Consider the following 14,756-nt stretch of genomic DNA (forward strand, 5'->3'; position numbering starts at 1 on the left):
GCCAAGTTGTAAATAGTTGCACCAGTTGTGCCCCCTACCAGAATTATGGGGGAAGTGCCCAAACTGTGCAATAGACTGAAAGTGCACACTTAGATGGTTCTTTATAAGAAGTTTGCAACGTTCAAATACCTATGCCTCCCATAAAGGGAAGAAATGTTTAATTGTTTTAATGTTATGCATAACAAAAATGTTTTTGCAGTTTTTCCACAAGTTTTGTTGTCTTTTCAGCCCGAGGACGTGCTGGGATTCGCTGTGGGGGAGTGTGGCGCCCCTGTGGCTTCCGTCGCCACAGGTCATTGCACCCCATCCAGCGGTGTGATGCCCATTCTGGGTGAGGAAGGGAGTGAACACCGGTCCCCTGGTAAATCTACACTACACCCATTGCTAGGAACACACTGGGACCAGGGATAGTGGCAGAAACCCTCCCATGCTGCATGCTGGGAGGGGCCGTAAGACCCATCCCTGCTCCTATAGGGTAGATCAGAGCAACTGGGGAGGTGGGAGGAGCCACATGAGAGGAGACACAGAAAGGAAAGTCTAGTGTGAAGAGATAGAGAGAGAGTGGGGAAGGAGAAGGAGGCCTGCAGGAGGCAGGCAAGGAGGAGAGAAAGGAAGAGAGCTCCAAGTCAGTCAGGAGCTGAAACGAAGAAAGAGACGCTTCCTGGTGAAGATCCTGGGACTCAGAGGGTCCAGGTGCCACCAAGCAGGGAACAGAAGGGGTCCCAGGGCCACGGATAGCTGTAGAGCTGCGGTGGCCTGTCCCACAGGAACATCGGTGGAGGGATCAAGCTGCAACAGGGGACGGTCCCTAGAAACCAGAGGAGTGCAAAATCATCTCCAAACAGTAAAAACCGAGGCCCAGGGAAAGTTGTAAACTCCCCGGGCCACAGCCCACAGCAGAACCTCTGGAAAAGGGGTAATCAGCCGACAGGTGACCCCCCATCCTGGAGGCTGTTGTGGAGGCCAAGCCAGGTTTACCCTACAAAAGGCAAGGCTTAGGAAGACAGCGGAAGACAGAGACACTTAAGAGAAGGGCACCGGGTTTTGCTCCAAGAATCACCCAGAAACGGCGGAGGTCCCTGACAGTGGTCCCAGCAGTCCAAGGGTTCCTGCCGGCCTTGACAAGAATTGTGAGTAAAGAACTTGAACTGCACCCTTGGAGTGGTCTCTGTTATTTTAGCTGCTTAGACTTCCACTACACCATAGACTCTCACGAGCACCAACAGTGTGCCCCGGGGCATTGCTCCACCTGTGGGGAGCAGTACCATCATTTCTGCCATATCATCACCCCGGAGGCCTTACACAGCAGCGGCGGCTTAATAGCCGCATACCACAGGTGGCGTCACGAACACAAACCCCAAGTCATCAGTCATTTTAACTGACACCCACCAGGGCCACGGAGCCGGGCCCAGCCACCACTGACGACCCCTGGACTAGTCCGGCCCGGCACCGGGTGTCCCATAGCCCTGGGGTGGGCGAGTCAGATCTAAGACCATGATTCCAGCGAGGTGTCACGTACTGAGCTGCTTGGTGTCATTTTGATACAATCCTTGTTTTCTCTGCTGCAGATCTAGCAGAGCTCAGAATGCTGAGCTTTGCATAACCACACCCACACCACTGATTGACAGCTTTCTATGTATAATGTACATAGGTAGAAAGCTGATAATCAGTGATAAGGGCATGGTTATTCAAAGCAGAAGGACTAGGAGGCACAAGACACCTGACAATGATAATCTCCTGCTGATAAAACATGGATTTTATTGAAACCGCAACATTTAGCCTACTAAGTGACACATCACTGGAATCAAGCTCTCAGTCACAACACCGTGCTGTTGAGGATTACTTAGCAATAACCTGCTGACAGATTCAATTTAAACTAAATATCTCATTTCATACTGCAAAGGAAAATGAATGGTAAACCATCCGCCTCATTTTTCAAAAGTGCCTAAAAGAAAAATTGTTTTAGTTGTGTATAGCAATTAATCATAGCTCAGCTTTATTTTTATTTTTATTGTTATGAAAAATGACCTACAACACATTGTGCTATATCGATGAGTTGTACAAATGGCGAACTCTGCTTTACTACATATGTGATACTGTACAAACAGCTCTGAAAGCTAAAATGGACTCATTTATTCTGACTCTAATTTGGTCTAACATATATATTGGGAAAAAATAAACTTCTAAAAGGGATTCCTGGTATCCTCCTTAAAATATGCAAATCAAAAAAGTCTGTGGAGCCTCTGTTAGGAGTCTCGACACAGAAACTAGCCAGATATCCCTCTGGGAAGGACCTAGCCAAGGATTGGCTGTTTTTAGGAGACCACCATAACCACCATATTAAGTGGCCCTTTTAGTCAATATCCAACTTTTTAACAAGTTTAAAGATATAACAAGGGAAATACCAAAGCCAGGCATCCATCCACAGACAGCTGTTTTGGGGTATTGCCCCTCATCAGTGTAGAGTAGGATTCTGGCCAGGTGGGAGCAATGCCTAGTAGACCAACAAGGATTTCACTGTTTTGAGCGCCCTCGCTCGCTGCCGGCAGTGTTTTCTCTGGCTGGTCTCCCCGAGATCAGTGATTGTTTTGTCTTGTTGGTCTACTAGGCATTGCTCTCACCTGGCCAGAATCCTACTCTACACTGATGAGGGGCAATATCCCGAAACAGCTGTCTGTGGATGGATGCCTGGCTTTGGTATTTCCCTTGTCTTATCTTTAAACTTGTTAAAAAGTTGGATATTGACTAAAAGGGCCACTTAATATGGTGGTTATGGTGGTCTCCTAAAAAGAGCCACTCCTTGGCTAGGTCCTTCCCAGAGGGATATCTGGCTGGTTTCTGTGTCGAGACTCCTAACAGAGGCTCCACAGACTTTTTTGATTTGCATATTTCCCAGGGGGTAATGCACCTAGGATTTCACTGTTTTGAGCGCCCTCGTTGGCTGCCGCAGTGTTTTCTCTGGCTGGTCTCCGCGAAATCAGTGATTGTTTTGCCTTAAAATATTCTTGTATCATTAGAGTTTTGCTAAAATAGCTATGTACACATTCATTTCCATTTTCAATTACAATAATACATGTAAACTAAGAAATGGAAGCAAAAAGTGTATTCAGATCCTATATAAATTTATGCCACTTCATGATATCAGACAAGTAAGTTCTATAGATTCTGGTCCTGGATGGTCCTGAAGTCCTGCTCCCTTTCATCTGTCGTCTACTGTATTTCTAGCTAACCTACTTAAAGTATGAGGAAAGTGCAGGGATGAGATAAAAATATGTGAGGAAAGAGCAGGGATGGGATAAAAGTATATGAGGAAGGAGTAGGGATGGGATAAAAGTATGTGAGGAAGGAGTAGGGATGCGATAAAAGTATGTGAGGAAGGAGTAGGGATGGGATAAAAGTATGTGAGGAAGGAGTAGGGATGGGATAAAAGTATGTGAGGAAGGAGTAGGGATGGGATAAAAGTATATGAGGAAGGAGTAGGGATGGGATAAAAGTATGTGAGGAAGGAGTAGGGATGGGATAAAAGTATATGAGGAAAGAGCAGGGATGGGATAAAAGTATATGAGGAAAGAGCAGGGATGGGATAAAAGTATATGAGGAAGGAGTAGGGATGGGATAAAAGTATGTGAGGAAGGAGTAGGGATGGGATAAACGTATGTGAGGAAGGAGTAGGGATGGGATAAAAGTATAAGAGGAAAGAGTAGGGATGGGATAAAAGTATATGAGGAAAGAGTAGGGATGGGATAAAAGTATATGAGGAAAGAGTAGGGATGGGATAAAAGTATGTGAGGAAAGAGCAGGGATGGGATAAAAGTACATGAGGAAAGATTAGGGATGGGATAAAAGTATGTGAGGAAGGCGTAGGGATGGGATAAAAGTATAAGAGGAAAGAGTAGGGATGGGATAAAAGTATATGAGGAAAGAGTAGGGATGGGATAAAAGTATATGAGGAAAGAGTAGGGATGGGATAAAAGTATGTGAGGAAGGAGTAGGAATGGGATAAAAGTATATGAGGAAAGAGTAGGGATGGAATAAAAATATGTAAGGAAAGAGCAGGGATGAGACAAAAATATGTGAGGAAAGAACAGGGTGGGAAAAAAAAAATATGTGACTAAAGAGCAGGGATGGGATAAAAGTATGTCAGGAAAGCGCAGGGATGGGATACAAGTATGTGAGGAAAGAGCAGAGTGGGCTAAAAATATGTGAAAAAAAACAGGGATGGGATAAAAGTATGTGAGCAAAGAGCAGGGATGGGATAAAAGTTTGTGAGGAAACAGCAGTGATGAGATAAACATATGTAAGGAAAGAGCAGAGATGGGATAAAACTATGTAAAGAAAGAGTAGGGTGGCATGTGGGCGGCACGGTGGCTCAGTGGTTAGCACTGCAGTCTTGCAGCGCTGGGGTCCTGGGTTCAAATCCCACCAATGACACCATCTGCAAGGAGTTTTTATGTTCTCCCCGTGTTTGCGTGGGTTTCCTCCGGGTACTCCGGTTTCCTCCCACACTCCAAAGACATACAGATAGGGACTTTAGATTGTGAGCCCCAATGGGGACAGTGTTCCTGATGTAGGTAAAGCGCTGTGGAATATGTTAGCGCTATATAAAAATAAAGATTTTTTTTTTAGTAGGGTTGTGATAAAAGTATATGAGGAAAGAGTAGGGATGGGATAAAAGTATATGAGGAAAGTGCAGGGATGAGATAAAAATATATGAGGAAAGCACAGGGATGGGATAAACATTTGTGAGGAAAGAGCAGGCATGAGATAAACATATGTGAGGAAAGTGCAGGGATGAGATAAAAATATGTGAGGAAAGAGCAGGGATGAGATAAAAATATGTGAGGAAAGAGCAGGGATGGGATAAAAGTATATGAGGAAAGAGCAGGGATGGGATAAAAGTATGTGAGGAAAGAGCAGGGATGAGATAAAAATATGTGAGGAAAGAGCAGGGATGAGATAAAAATATGTGAGGAAAGAGCAGGGATGGGATAAAAGTATGTGAGGAAAGAACAGGGATGGGATAAACGTTTGTGAGGAAAGAGTAGGCATGAGATAAACATATGTAAGGAAAGAGCAAGGATGAGATAAAAATATGTGAGGAAAGTGCAGGGATGGGATAAAACTATGTGAGGAAAGAGTAGGAATGGCATAAAAGTATATGAGGAAAGAGTAGGGATGGGATAAATGTATATGAGGAAAGAGTAGGGATGGGATAAAAGTATATGGGGAAAGAGCAGGGATGGGATAAAAGTATATGGGGAAAGAGTAGGGATGGGATAAAAGTATGTGAGGAAAGAGCAGGGTGGGATAAATATATGCAATCAAGAAAGACAAATGAGTATATGTGCAAACAAGAATTTTTATTTTGTGAAAGATGCACGCAAAACAGCAATATATGATAGGATAAAAACAACTACCACTGAATCAAGGGGGGCATACAGTGTGACAGTTGATGATACAATGCATGTTAAATGCCAGTAGCCGTGGGAGAGGTGAACAAGTAATAATGTTACAATGGAGAAACCAAAAAACACATGGTAAAGCAGAGTTCACAATCCCAGGTAGCCGTGGGAGAGGTGAAATGTTGAATAAGGGGGTTATTTGGAGACCAAATTCAACACAATCTGAGTCAGAGAATAGCCGTGGAAGAGAGGAATAGGTTTAAATGGACTCACTCTGAAAAGCCGTGGGAGAGGTGTTACAATTTTTGTCCAAAAACACCTCTATTTAATGACCCAGACCGTATAGTATGGTGACCAAGGAAACCTTGGAAAGCATATTGTCAAAAGGCATAAAGTACAAATGCATAAGGATGGTAAAACGGTCCCAAAAACATAAAGAGTATAGTAAAAAATACCCACAGATAAAACCATCTACTGGCTACAAGTAAAAGATAATAATGGTCACATGATGCACATACCCAAATAGACAAGGAATCGCCAAGGGATAAAAATATGTGAGGAAGGAGCAGGAATGGGATAAAGTATGTAAGGAAAGAGCAGGAATGGGATAAAGTATGTAAGGAAAGAGCAGGAATGGGATAAAGTATGTAAGGAAAGAGCAGGAATGGGATAAAGTATGTAAGGAAAGAGCAGGAATGGGATAAAGTATGTAAGGAAAGAGCAGGAATGGGATAAAGTATGTAAGGAAAGAGCAGGAATGGGATAAAGTATGTAAGGAAAGAGCAGGAATGGGATAAAGTATGTAAGGAAAGAGCAGGAATGGGATAAAGTATGTAAGGAAAGAGCAGGAATGGGATAAAGTATGTAAGGAAAGAGCAGGAATGGGATAAAGTATGTAAGGAAAGAGCAGGAATGGGATAAAGTATGTAAGGAAAGAGCAGGAATGAGATAAAAGTATGTGAGGAAATCCAGGGATGGGATAAAAGTATGTGAAGAAAGCGCAGGGATAGGATAATAATATGTGAGGAAAGAGCAGGGATGGGATAATAATATGTGAGGAAAGCGCAGGAAGGGGATAAAAGTATGTGAGGAAAGAGCAGGGATGGGATAATAATATGTGAGGAAAGAGCAGGGATGGGATAATAATATGTGAGGAAAGAGCAGGGATGGGATAATAATATGTGAGGAAAGAGCAGGGAAGGGATAAAAGTATGTGACGAAAGAGCAGATATGAGATAAAGGGAGTATGACTGCAGGGTCAGACTACATTCAGTGTTTGTAGTCTGTTACCATGGAAATACATAAATTTGCATTGGTGAACATTTTTTAATAAAAGGTATTTCCAATGTTGCTTAATTTTGTTTTGTTTAGATGCACTGGAGAAAAAAATAAAACACATTTTGTTGCAATAGTGTAGATATCCATTTATATGTGGTCATCTATACTTACTGTAGGTTGAAGTTATATTTATGTTTATGTTTATTTTATGTATTCTGTGCATAATTTCCTTTTTAGAGGCAAAAGGTTAGGACTATAAGAAGACCAAGCTCTTTAAATGATCTTGACCAAAGTCGAGAAGAGAGAGAGATTGACTTTCTAAGGCTACAAATCAATGAACAGCAAATCTTTATTGATGAACTTTCCAAGGTAAAAGATATGAAAGTTTAAAGTGTTCTTCTCAACTTTTAAAGTTATCGATAGAGATGAACGAGCGTGCTCAGCACAGCTTGATATTCGATCAATCAAGGTGCTCGAGATGCTCATTACTCGATCAAGTATTAGTGCTCGAGACACTCGCTATTTGCTCGAGTATCATGTGGGTGCTCGACAGAGGCGTAGCAAAGAGGGGGCGGTCCGCCCCGGGCGGCACGCGTCAGGGGGACGGCATTTCGGGGGTAAAAAATAAAAAATAGAAAGCTTATAGAAAGGGGCCATCCGCAGCTGCTTTCCTGAACATCTTTAACCCCTTAACAACCCATGACATACTGGGTACGTCATGGTGATCTGATACTTAACGACCCATGACGTACCCAGTACGTCATGGCGAAATCGTGGCCCCGGAGCCCCGGTGGCTGCGATCGGTGTGCAAAAACCTTAGATTTGGGGAGGAGGGGACCTCTGCCTGACCTCAGGAGGGGTGGTGTCTCCTCCCCAGACCTACGGAGGCTGTGATTGGCTGACGAACGCCGCTCAGCCAATCACAGCCACTGCGATGTTTCAGCCATTGAAAATGGCTGAAACATTGAAATCCAGCCATGATCAGTGCAGCTATAGCACCGATCATTGGCTGGAGCTGGGTGAACTTTGTTTCACCTGCCCCCAGCTCTGATTGGAGAGATCGGCCTTGTGACCGATTTCTCCAATCACCTTGGATCTGGGGCCGGTAACCTGTAGGTGACCACTCCTCTCAGCTTCACTCCATCCGTGAGGAGAGTGATCCCTGCAAGTGCCATTTGGTAAGTGCCCCCGATCCAACGCTGCGCCCGAACAGCCCCCGCCGCAGCAGCGGCAGTAGTCACCGCCCCTGATCTACCGCCGCTACTGCCTCCGATCTGCTACCGCCCTCCTCCATCTGCTGCCTCCTCCATCTACTGTGATCCTGCTGTCTAGATCCATCCTGTAAGGTAGCTATCCCCAATCTGACCTTCCACCCTCCCTTGACCCCCCCCTCAGCCCTCGCCAATGGAGGGGGGCGGCAAATTTGATGACCGCCCCGGGCAGCAAAAGCAGTTACTACGCCACTGGTGCTCGATAATCTCGATTTCATGGCTGGCTTATTCTCTCTCATTTGTCCAGAAGCCCCTAACAAGAGGACCGGGGGGAGGTAGGGAGAAAGGTCTCGTTTGTTAGGGGCTTCTGCAAAAATGCTCAAGTTTCCCATTGAGGAGCCAAAGAGTATACAGACAAGACAGCTTGGGATGCTGCTGCTTTCTGTGAGGTAAAACATTTGACTCCCTGCGATATCGTGCTGTCCTGTGTGTATAGTCTCTTTAGCGTGCCCATGAGATCTGGTATGATCAGACCATGTTCCTGCATGAATTCAATGTAAGCACTTGAACTTTCATTAAGCTATTTGATTCAATACTGGACCATGCCACATGTGTCATGGACAAAGTCATCGTGTAATCCCAGCATAATAAGCTTTTCCATCTTGACATGACTGTGCAACCAATTTTTTTTTTTTAAAAACATTCTAGTGTTCACTTTTTGGAGCAAAGGGGAAACATTATAATGATATGGTAATAAAAATAGTTTAATATTAAGTGCAATGGTATTTTGCAGTCACACACTCAACTCAACGCTTCCCATGCACTTTTACCTGGGCGAAATCTGTAGGTCTATCTTTTCATTCTCAGCTTGTCAGACATTGGATTAGACAATGGAGCTGTAAATTACAAATCTAATATAACTGGTTTGATAATGTCTCCTTTCTTTCTCCCTAGACACTGGAAACCGCGGGCTATGTCAAGAGCGTTATTGTAAGTATTATAGGCATGTGTGTATTTCACTTTACTTAGTGGATCTGTCACCAGATTTTACAATTCAAACTACATATATTATTATAGAGATCTCTTAGACCTGATGAGGATGGTGTTGTCACGGAGTGTAAGAGGATAACAGGGGACCGGGGCTCCAAGACTGCCCCTTAAGGCTAGAGAGCCCCAGCTGTCTCTAATCTCAGAAATACCTATAGTGGTGAAGATGTCTGGGCCGCCTTCCTTGCCCTGTCCCTGGGAGGACCGAGACAGGTGTGGTTGAACCCACAGATATAGACAAATGGGGAAACCAAACACTCTATTGCATAGCTAATACACATGAATATATAAGACAATATGTGATAAGGAGGAAATCAAGAGCAGGGTGGAAATAACCAGATGACAAGAGGGTTTCCACAGCATACCAAGCAGCACGCATTAAATAATAATAATCATAACAATATTTATTCACTTATATAGCACTATTAATTCCACATTGTCTTACATATATTGGCAATGTACCGCCCTGCACTCGGCTGCAGCCGAGCCGCTCGGATCCGGGCTCGTATGTCGGTGGCTCGAGCGCCTCCGGGCTGGGGGTCACTTCACTCTGCAAGGGGCTGGCGCTTTGAAGGGGGGTTTAGGGTTACGGCCGAGGCCATGGTTTTTCTTGTTAGAGTTCGTGACGCCACCCACGGGTTGTGGTGAATGTAGGCACCACCGCTGCTGTTTACTAGGCACCCAGGGGGAGATGTGGTGCAGCTTTGGTGTTAACCCCTCCGTGGGCAGGGGTGGTGGCCCCGGGACCTGTTTGGTGTGATGTGTCGGTGCTTGGCGATGCGCGGCCCGAGGGCACAGTGGTACTCACTATTAAAAGATGAACAGAGTCTCTGGTAAACCAAAAAGATGGTGGTCGGTGCCCGCAGCCGGCTGCATCTGGTCCCCCAGTCGGGTTGGTGGTCTCCGCCTTTCTCCTGCACCTTCTTAGTATTTGGACACCCGTGCTTCAGCTACGGGAGTCCCGATCCCCGGCGTTGTGTGTCGGGAGAGCCCGTTTGCCCGCAGATGCTGGCCCGTGGGATCTCTAAGCCTGGGCGGTGGCGTTTATCCCTCTCGGTGGGCTTTTGTCTTCTTTCGGGACTTGGGTGGGAAAGGACCTAGAGTCTAGACCTCAATCAGTTAATAACGGGGTCTGGTAGTTTCGGGACCGCATTTCAGGGTCTGAGTACCCCCACTTGTGCTCCGGCTTCCGGTCGGTTCCCCGGTTCGGTTCTGGCGGGCCACTACCCTGTCCCGGTCCCTTACGGTTCCACCTTGCCATCTTCCCGGCTCCTGCAGGCTGAGGCCACCGTATGCCTCCTAGCCAGAGGTGACTGGGCTCCAACCCAGACACCTGGTGTTAGACTGTGGCAGCCCTGGACACAGGTCTGCCCTTGGACTTCACTCCTCAACCTCCAAACTTAGCTGTTTTTTCCTGCCTCAGGACCTGTGAACTCCTCAGTGGGTGTGGCCAACCACCTGGCTCCAGCCCTCTGATGTGAACATCAAATCCTGAGGGAGGTGACTAGGGTTTTAAAGGATGGCTGGTGACACCTTTTTAGGGGACGGTGTTTGTGCAAGGGCCTACCTGTGACTACCTGGCTAGTCCAGGGCGTCACAGCAACACTGTCCCCATTGGGGCTCACAATCTAGAGTCCCCTATCTGTATGTCTTTGGAGTGTGGGAGGAAATCGGAGAACCTGGAGGAAACCCACCCAACACGGGGAGAACATAGAAAGTCCTTGCAGATGTTGTCCTTGGTGGGATTTGAACCCAGGACCCCAGCGCTGCAAGACTGCAATGCTAACCACTGAGCCACCAGCAACTGGAACACAACAGCACACAGACCAGATAAGCAAAAGCTATAGTCAGCATGGGAAGACAGGCTCCGCCATCTTAAAAAGACAGGAAGTAACCAGCAGGCTAGAAAAGTCTCTCCGGCAACTCTGATCACTAAAGAGCACACAGCTGGTCGATGCCCAAGCATGTCTGTGCAATTCAGAGGCACCAGAGAAAGCATGGTGTGGAGTGTGATTCTGCAGTGTGAACAGAGTCAAATACCACTATGACACTTGTGTTTAGAGCCAGGTGTATTTCTTATAAAAATCCATGTCACAATGCCTTTAAAATCCTGATATTAATATGAGCTGAATTCATAAAATACTCACTTTACTATCAGGCAAGAAAAAAAAAGATTATCCAGCCATTTTGACATGGATTTTCATAGTAAGTACAACAACCTCACCCATCTGTTAGATCTTTTTTATGTAAATAGTTTGCAATGGGAAAACTGGTGATAGATTTGCTATAATGGGATGTGTCATCAGAAAATGGTGTTTTTCATTTAAATGTGTGGGTTTTTTATTTGTCATATCATAATTTATGTTAAAAAAATGAGTAAAGTTAAACTTTTATATTGGCCACTGGGGTAAGTTTGGACTCATGCTTATTATCCATACAGATAGGGTTTTCAATAGTTTCCTTATCATCAGTGACAGAATTAAAATGACAGGAATGTCCTCTATATACAGCTGGCAACACACAATCCACCAATCAGAGGCAATGTCACAGCTCCCCTGCTCCTCCTCTCTTCTTTATTTTTTTTTATATAGCGCTACCATATTCCGCAGCGCTTTTACATACATCAGGAACACTGTCCCCATTGGGGCTCACAATCTAGATTCCCTATCTGTATGTTTTTGGAGTGTGGGAGGAAACCCATGCAAACACGGGGAGAACATACAAACTCCTTGCAGATGGTTCCCTTGGTGGGATTCGAACCCAGGACCTCAGCGCTCCAAGACTACAGTGCTAACCACTGAGCCACCGTGCCGCAATGACTTCTGCACACACTCTTTAGATGCCTTATTGCAAAAGATCAGGTCTGTTCATTGTAACTATATACATATGTTGTTTCTTGAAACAACAGCAAGGTGGAGTCTAAAAAAAGCCCCTGCAAGATATCTACAGTCAGGGCCAGAAATATTTGGACAGTGACACAAGTTTTGTTATTTTAGCTGTTTACAAAAACATGTTGAGAAATACAATTATATATATAATATGGGCTGAAAGTGCACACTCCCAGCTGCAATATGAGAGTTTTCACATCCAAATCGGAGAAAGGGTTTAGGAATCATAGCTCTGTAATGCATAGCCTCCTCTTTTTCAAGGGACCAAAAGTAATTGGACAAGGGACTCTAAGGGCTGCAATTAACTCTGAAGGCATCTCCCTCGTTAACCTGTAATCAATGAAGTAGTTAAAAGGTCTGGGGTTGATTACAGGTGTGTGGTTTTGCATTTGGAAGCTGTTGCTGTGACCAGACAACATGCGGTCTAAGGAACTCTCAATTGAGGTGAAGCAGAACATCCTGAGGCTGAAAAAAAAGAAAAAATCCATCAGAGAGATAGCAGACATGCTTGGAGTAGCAAAATCAACAGTCGGGTACATTCTGAGAAAAAAGGAATTGACTGGTGAGCTTGGGAACTCAAAAAGGCCTGGGCGTCCACGGATGACAACAGTGGTGGATGATCGCCGCATACTTTCTTTGGTGAAGAAGAACCCGTTCACAACATCAACTGAAGTCCAGAACACTCTCAGTGAAGTAGGTGTATCTGTCTCTAAGTCAACAGTAAAGAGAAGACTCCATGAAAGTAAATACAAAGGGTTCACATCTAGATGCAAACCATTCATCAATTCCAAAAATAGACAGGCCAGAGTTAAATTTGCTGAAAAACACCTCATGAAGCCAGCTCAGTTCTGGAAAAGTATTCTATGGACAGATGAGACCAAGATCAACCTGTACCAGAATGATGGGAAGAAAAAAGTTTGGAGAAGAAAGGGAATGGCACATGATCCAAGGCACACCACATCCTCTGTAAAACATGGTGGAGGCAACGTGATGGCATGGGCATGCATGGCTTTCAATGGCACTGGGTCACTTGTGTTTATTGATGACATAACAGCAGACAAGAGTAGCCGGATGAATTCAGAAGTGTACCGGGATATACTTTCAGCCCAGATTCAGCCAAATGCCGCAAAGTTGATCGGACGGCGCTTCATAGTACAGATGGACAATGACCCCAAGCATACAGCCAAAGCTACCCAGGAGTTCATGAGTGCAAAAAAGTGGAACATTCTGCAATGGCCAAGTCAATCACCAGATCTTAACCCAATTGAGCATGCATTTCACTTGCTCAAATCCAGACTTAAGACGGAAAGACCCACAAACAAGCAAGACCTGAAGGCTGCGGCTGTAAAGGCCTGGCAAAGCATTAAGAAGGAGGAAACCCAGCGTTTGGTGATGTCCATGGGTTCCAGACTTAAGGCAGTGATTGCCTCCAAAGGATTCGCAACAAAATATTGAAAATAAAAATATTTTGTTTGGGTTTGGTTTATTTGTCCAATTACTTTTGACCTCCTAAAATGTGGAGTGTTTGTAAAGAAATGTGTACAATTCCTACAATTTCTATCAGATATTTTTGTTCAAACCTTCAAATTAAACGTTACAATCTGCACTTGAATTGTGTTGTAGAGGTTTCATTTCAAATCCAATGTGGTGGCATGCAGAGCCCAACTCGCGAAAATTGTGTCACTGTCCAAATATTTCTGGACCTAACTGTAATATTAATATTTAATACAGATTGTGATATGGGAAAAAACCCTGATAATACCATGAATAACTTGGTGACCCATTCCCCTGAAATATGTATTATATTTGCAGCAAAAAAAATGTCTTCATAATAAAATAAAAAGTTACACAATTTTCTTATAAACTTTGTGTATCGATGCTGTGTGATTGGCAAGATCTCTGCTTGTTGTCATAAAATAGAAATGATTGTTTACTCTTTGATGTGCGGCTCGTTACCAGCCCTGACCACTGAACTGTAACGAGTTCTGCACCTAATGATTATTACATGACGAAATCAATTCCTATGCCTTGAAAGTCCATAATGAAGGTCACTTACTAATGTATAAATTCTAATTCAGATTTGTTGCTTGTATTGTGCTCCAGAGCTGAATTCACAATTCTTAAGGCACCACGCTAGCGTTTTTTTTTTTATTGCACCGCCGGGGTGGCACTTAAAATCTAAGTCCCTCGCCCCCTGTATTACACTCACCTTACCCCGGCTTCATCTTCTATTGTCGCTTCTCCACTAGGTCTCCTGTGATTTGTGACCTACCGGCAGCTACAGTGTTTCATGGATCTACCAGAAGTCACAACTCAATGTAACTCTATGGGAGCCTGTTCCTCTTTCTGGCTCTCATAGACTTGTATTGAGACCTTGTGACGTAACGTCTGAATTCCTTCCGGTCAGAATTTACAGTCACAAGATGGCACTACGGGACCAGAACAGCATCGAAAAAGCGAAAAAATGCCAAAGGGTAAAGGGGGCTTTACACGCAACAACATCACTAACGAGATGTTGTTGTGGTCACGGAATTCGTGATGCACATCAGGCCTCGTTAGCGACGTCGTTGCGTGTGCACCTACGAGCCACTGCTAACGATCAAAAATACTCACTTGATCGTTGACACGTCGTTCCTTTCCCAAATATCATTGCTGGTGCTGGACACAAGTTCTTTGTCGTTCCTGAGGCAGCACACATTGCTATGTGTGACACCCCGAGAACGACGAACAACAACGTACCTGCGTCCTCCGTCAATGAGGTGGGCGTGTCTTTCATGCGGCTGGTCTCCGCCCCTCCGCTTCTATTGGACGCCTGCCGTGTGACGTCGCTGTGACGCCGCACGAACCGCCCCCTTAGAAAAGAGGCTGTTCGCCGGCCACAGCGACGACGCTAGGAAGGTAAGTCCGTGTGACGGGTATTAGCGATATTG

At 44.8% G+C, this 14,756-nt stretch overlaps 1 protein-coding gene across 13 annotated transcripts in view; it reads left to right on the forward strand.

Moving 5' to 3' along the window:
• Nucleotides 1-14,756, forward strand: part of JAKMIP3 (Janus kinase and microtubule interacting protein 3) — a 326,613-nt gene that overhangs the window by 174,785 nt on the left and 137,072 nt on the right. For all 13 annotated transcript variants that reach the window (XM_075348478.1, XM_075348481.1, XM_075348484.1 and 10 more), the window contains 2 exons: nucleotides 6,918-7,049; nucleotides 8,846-8,881. In XM_075348478.1, coding sequence (XP_075204593.1) covers nucleotides 6,918-7,049; nucleotides 8,846-8,881 — 168 coding nt within the window. The remainder of the gene's footprint in view (nucleotides 1-6,917; nucleotides 7,050-8,845; nucleotides 8,882-14,756) is intronic.

Source organism: Anomaloglossus baeobatrachus, chromosome 5 (genome assembly GCF_048569485.1).
Source record: "Anomaloglossus baeobatrachus isolate aAnoBae1 chromosome 5, aAnoBae1.hap1, whole genome shotgun sequence".
Classification (NCBI taxonomy): domain Eukaryota; kingdom Metazoa; phylum Chordata; class Amphibia; order Anura; family Aromobatidae; genus Anomaloglossus; species Anomaloglossus baeobatrachus.